The sequence below is a fragment of the Dipodomys spectabilis genome, unplaced genomic scaffold (assembly GCF_019054845.1).
Source record: "Dipodomys spectabilis isolate Male_0828 unplaced genomic scaffold, ASM1905484v1 ptg000207l, whole genome shotgun sequence".
Classification (NCBI taxonomy): domain Eukaryota; kingdom Metazoa; phylum Chordata; class Mammalia; order Rodentia; family Heteromyidae; genus Dipodomys; species Dipodomys spectabilis.
In genome coordinates, this window is record NW_024870884.1 from 110,422 (window position 1) to 115,548 (window position 5,127).

The 5,127-nt window shown below is 40.9% G+C and overlaps 1 protein-coding gene across 1 annotated transcript; it reads right to left on the bottom strand.

Moving 5' to 3' along the window:
- Nucleotides 1–493: 493 nt before the first annotated feature.
- On the bottom strand, nucleotides 494–3,904 carry Mbl2 (mannose binding lectin 2). The gene is made up of 4 exons (XM_042696519.1): nucleotides 3,724–3,904; nucleotides 3,194–3,310; nucleotides 1,597–1,665; nucleotides 494–867 (listed from the first exon to the last, which is right to left on the bottom strand). The coding sequence occupies exons 1-4, from the start codon at nucleotides 3,902–3,904 to the stop codon at nucleotides 494–496; spliced, it is 741 nt and encodes a 246-aa protein (XP_042552453.1).
- Nucleotides 3,905–5,127: the final 1,223 nt, after the last annotated feature.

Below are 5,127 nucleotides of genomic sequence, written 5' to 3' on the forward strand. Positions count from 1 at the left end.
TGTTTTTCCCCTACCATCCTTTCCCTCCCACCTCCACAACTACACTACCCTCCATCCCCCACCTAAATTGTAAAGTTCGTTTTTCAACATAGTGTCTTGTATTCATTGGCAAGTAGACTCCACTCAAACAAAAGTATTGTAGGTTAACTAAATTGGACAACTACTGGAAGATACAAAGGTCATGGCACATGGAAAGACTAAAAGTATATTATTTGTACTATTACCCTCCTTTTAAGACAACTGCTACTACTTTACTACTGTTCTCTCACTGTGGCTCAGAAGTATAAGTATTCACAGTGGACTTGAAGCCCTTGGTCTCTTCTCACTTCTTACCTCCACAATGCATCATCCAACTCATTCTTGGATTTTCCCCAATTCTCCACAAAAGAGTAGCTCAATACTGGGTGTTTGAGAAAGTGAATATGTATTACCTTCCAAAGCAGATGGTGCACCTATAAGATACAGAAAGGGACAAGGGGGTGGGTCTGCAGGGTCACTCAGAGAATTCGCAGACTGCCATATAGGATCTGGAACAAGGGATGTCATTCCATTTGCCATTTGAAAGAAGGATCACACAATCTTCTCCTTGGTCAGCATTGTTGGGTTCGTGTTCATTCCAGTTAGTATAGTTCAGTGGTGCTCCTGTCATATCCACAAACTGGCCTTCATGCGCCTCATCTGTGATGCCCAGGAAGGCCAATTCTGAGGTTGTACTTCTGATGGCCTTATTCTCTTTAGCATTCCTGGGAGTGGCCACAGAGGCTTGGACGCTGGCACAGAGGGCCTTGACTTTGTCAAAGCTCATCGTTTCACCACTGCTCAAGAAGACCTTCTTCCCAACCTTTTTCACCACAGAGAAGTAAAGCCCTAAAATGTGAAAAAGTAGATGACAATGGCTTGTCTCTTAACCCACCCTAAGATATACCTCTGAGTAAATGCTTTCAGAATAGAGTTGCTGAAGTATACTATGTCCTGTTCAAGTTCAATTTCAGATAAACAATGATGTTTTTCATGCTGGAAAACCTTATTGAAATTTTGGGACATATTTATTCAATAACAACAACAACAACAACAAAACAAGCAAACAAATGTCCTTTCCCCTTGGAATTCAAGTTTAACTGCTCTATTCATTTGTTAAATTTGGCACCGTTACAATAAAATGATACACCAGCATAAAGTATTTGGTCCTTTTGGATTAGAATTTCAAAGTATATTGAATTTGGAATTTTCTGATATAGTTACTTTGAGAATAAAGAAAAATGTGTATGAATTTTACACCAAGCCAGGAGGGAAATGTTTAATTCTGTTTCCAATTCAAGACACCAGCTTAAGAGAGTGGAATTGGTACCATTTTCTGGGAGTAAAGGTCCGACTCTTGATTCCACATCTGATTTCAATGTATAGTATGGTTATAGCATTTGTTAGGTCTGCACATTTGAACAGGTACTTTAAACTTGCTTCCATTGCTACAAGATGCTTATAAATGTAACATAAGATGAGAGAATGAGAATTACTTATCCAGGTAGACAATGAGATATAATCAATGATTTTTTTTCCCCTAAATGCTATACTACCTGAAGAAGAGAAAAAGCTTACACTTTTTGATAAGTTCCAATTCTGACCGCAAACTTGTCACTTCTGAGTCAACTGCGCTGGAATCACATTCTAGAAAATTCAACAGAGTAAGGAGCATTAGTGAAAAGAGGTCCCCCAAACTACATATATAAAGGAGTGGAAATATTTTTCAAATAAAAAAAGCTTTTTTTGTTTTCACATTGTTTGTAACATTTTCAAGAAAAATAAAAAATACTGAAGATCAAAAAGAAGGAAAAAATTCTACCTATCGATTTTCATCTGTTGGCATCGCCCAAGACATTTTATATTCACACGTACTTGATGCACACACGTGTGCTTCTGATTTCCTAGTGTGATAGCAATCTGTATATGAGTTCTTCAGTTTTTCTTTTTTCTTTAATGAATTGCACTACCAAGACTAAGAATAAATCTCTGGAAGTATTAATGTGAGCTAGTAAATATTGACTAAGATATTTGGAAGATCGTTCTTCTTCAGTTTTGTTTTCATTGCCTGTTGTTTTTTTCCAATCTGCTCTGAAACAAAGCAACCACAATTTGTGTAAGTTGACCCATTGTTCAAGTGGAGAGGACCAGAGCCCTTAAACTAGTTAATCTGCTCTCATTGAGAGTCTCTTTCATGCTCTTTAATGTGAACTTGATTTTTGACTTGTTAGGACCATTTCAATATGACAGAAATGTCTGTGTATATGCTCTGCTCTCTACGCAGGAATTCTATAATCACTATGGGATCAAGCCCTAAGGAGCCTGTCAGATAAGAGACCCAGAGCTCATGGACTTTCATTTCTCCAATTGATATCCAAACAACAGTGAAGCATGTGATTGAGACCTTTGGCCATTGGTGAAGCACACACTTCAGCCCAGCAGAACCAAAATTTATCTGGATAACTCTTAGAACTATGTTTAAGTAAATGGCTGCATTTTAAAACCACAATGTTTTAGATTCCTTTTTTATGAAGTTAAGCTTTATATATATGTGTGTGTATATATATATATATATATATATATATATATATATATGCTGTGAGGTTAAAAAAGAGACATAATATGCCTACATGTACATGCATTGTATTCTTCCTTTATTTATGTTTCCTTTTTCCTTTTCTCTTTCAGCAGTACTTGGTTTGAACTTGGGGCCTTAAGTCGTCTTTGCTTGCTTGATTAACTGGTACTCTACTACTTGAGAGTCATATCTAATTGGGCTTTTGCTAGTTATTTTGGAGATGGAGTTTCACAGACTTTTTTGCCTGCGTTTGAGTTGAACCAGGACTCTTCAGGTCTCAACTTTCTAAGTAGCTAAGATTATGGGTATGAGCCACTAGAACCTGGTTTTACTATGCTCTTTCCATGGAACCTGAGAATAAGCTGAAGGAGATCCTGGGGCTCCCATCCGGTAGAGGGTTTGTAAATCCCTATTAAGACCTTGGCAGGAATTTCTTGAGCCTCTAGATAACCACAGTGAGCTCAGGAGTCTGTAGCAGAAGGCAGAGTTAAGCCTCTTCTCATAAAGCACTAGGAAAAGGGTAACCTCCTACCAGACAGTCTGGATTCCTGAACCCAGAGTGACTTCATCCCACCCATTATGAGATAATCAACTTACCTCCTTTCTTTCCAGGGTCTCCTTTTGGCCCCATGGGCCCTGATATTCCACGTAATCCTGGGGGTCCTGGAGGCCCCACCTTTCCAGGAGGGCCCTGTATGCCTCTCAGGCCTTCACCTGTGGGAAGCAAAAGGGAAGCTGATTCCTATCTGTGTCCATATTCATTCTCTGTCTCCGTTTCCGTTTCCGTCTCTGTCTGTCTGTCTCTGTCTCTGTCTGTCTCTCTGTCTCTCCCCTCTCCCAAGAACTTGGACATAGACTCCTGATCAAACTTCCTGAGCTGCTGCTTCCAATGACCCAGAAAAGAAAGAATTCTGCTTTCTATGAGACTCGTTACCCTGAGAGCTGCTTTCCCTGGAAAAGCAGAACAAATCGTATCAATCCACTTCTGCGTGGAAGTCTGGCAAGCCAGGGAACGCGAACCAGCTCTCTGCTTTGAGTTGTGATATGTTAAAGAGAAGGAAAAACATTACAGAGGAGTCTCCTCTGGAAAGTAAAGCGTCTCCGAGACAGAAGAGCCCAATGAATACCTGGATCTCCTTTCTCTCCCTTCGCACCATCACGGCCATCTTTGCCCGGGAAGCCATTCAAACCCGGACAACAGGCAATCGCAGGGCAGGTCTTTTGGGCATCTTCATTGACGATGGTTTCTGGATTGGTTGCTTGCATCACGCTCAGGAGAAGGAGGAGGGCAGATGGAAATGGGGACATGGTTCTCACCTTGTGAAGAACCTCAAGAAAGATCGTCCTCTCGTCTGTCAATCAATGTGTAGTTACAAAACATGCTCTGGGTCCAGTAACTCAGGCACAGCTCGTGTGTACATAGTGACCTATTCCTTGGTATTTAGAAAAGTAAATCTTCCCTGTGATGTTATGAGGATTGATATTTGAATAAAAGTAAGCAACGTAGAATTCAGTGGGGACCCTGGAGAGGGGTCTCTAGTGCGCAGGCGCTGGTGCTGCTGCTCAGAGGCTGTGTGCATCTACTTCCGCAGCCATGAGTCCCGCAGAGCCATATATATATATATATATATATATATATATATATATATATATATATATATATATATATATATATATATATATATATATATATGATAGATAATTTCCCTGCAGTACCAATTAACTATCAATTGCCCAGTTTCAGATGCTAAACCAAAACGATCCAGAAAGGAAAAAAAGCAGATTAAGTCATTTGATTCTCACTACACGAGCTCAGAATGACCTTGACTATACTTCCTTTCCGTGTTTTATTTGCCACAGCAAAACAGGCTTGCCCCAGGAAGAGCATTTTCCCCCCTGATGTTTCTCACTGCCAAGGCTCTGGTCCTGTGCTACATGCTTCTCTACTTCCTAACAGGTATCTGGTACAGTTGGTACAGTCGGAAACCCCTATACTACTGGCATTTAAACAACTTGCAACAATTCTTTCTTGCTTTTCTAAATCTGTCCCTTGAAACTTTCTTCTAGGCCTTCTGTCCCCTTGAAAGCCTTAGCTGCCCAGCCCTCTGGATCCCTTGTGAATGTCTTTTGACCACAAAGGTAGCCATTCTCCTTTGCAAACAGCCAAGCAATTAGGAAAACTCTCCCACTTCACAGAATCAGGAGAAGAACGGCCACCCCGAATGTGATTTCTGTCTGCCACACGGCTCCCTCCCCGGACATTCACCTTCCCACCTCCTACAGAAAGGCTCTTTCAAGTTTTCAATCTAGACTCTTGGCTTCAGAATGCAAGTCCATTCAGGAGAAACGACTTACAGGATGTGTGTACAGCAAAGATTCTGTATCAGTGATGCTCGTTCTCCATCCTGGAGCTCTGGAAATGCTTCAGAGTGAGGGAAGATGCTGGCTTCAGCAGCAACCCACGTTTTGATTGTAAAGAGAGAGAGATAGCCTGAGCCTGGCCTTCAACCCCAGATTAATAAACAACTTCC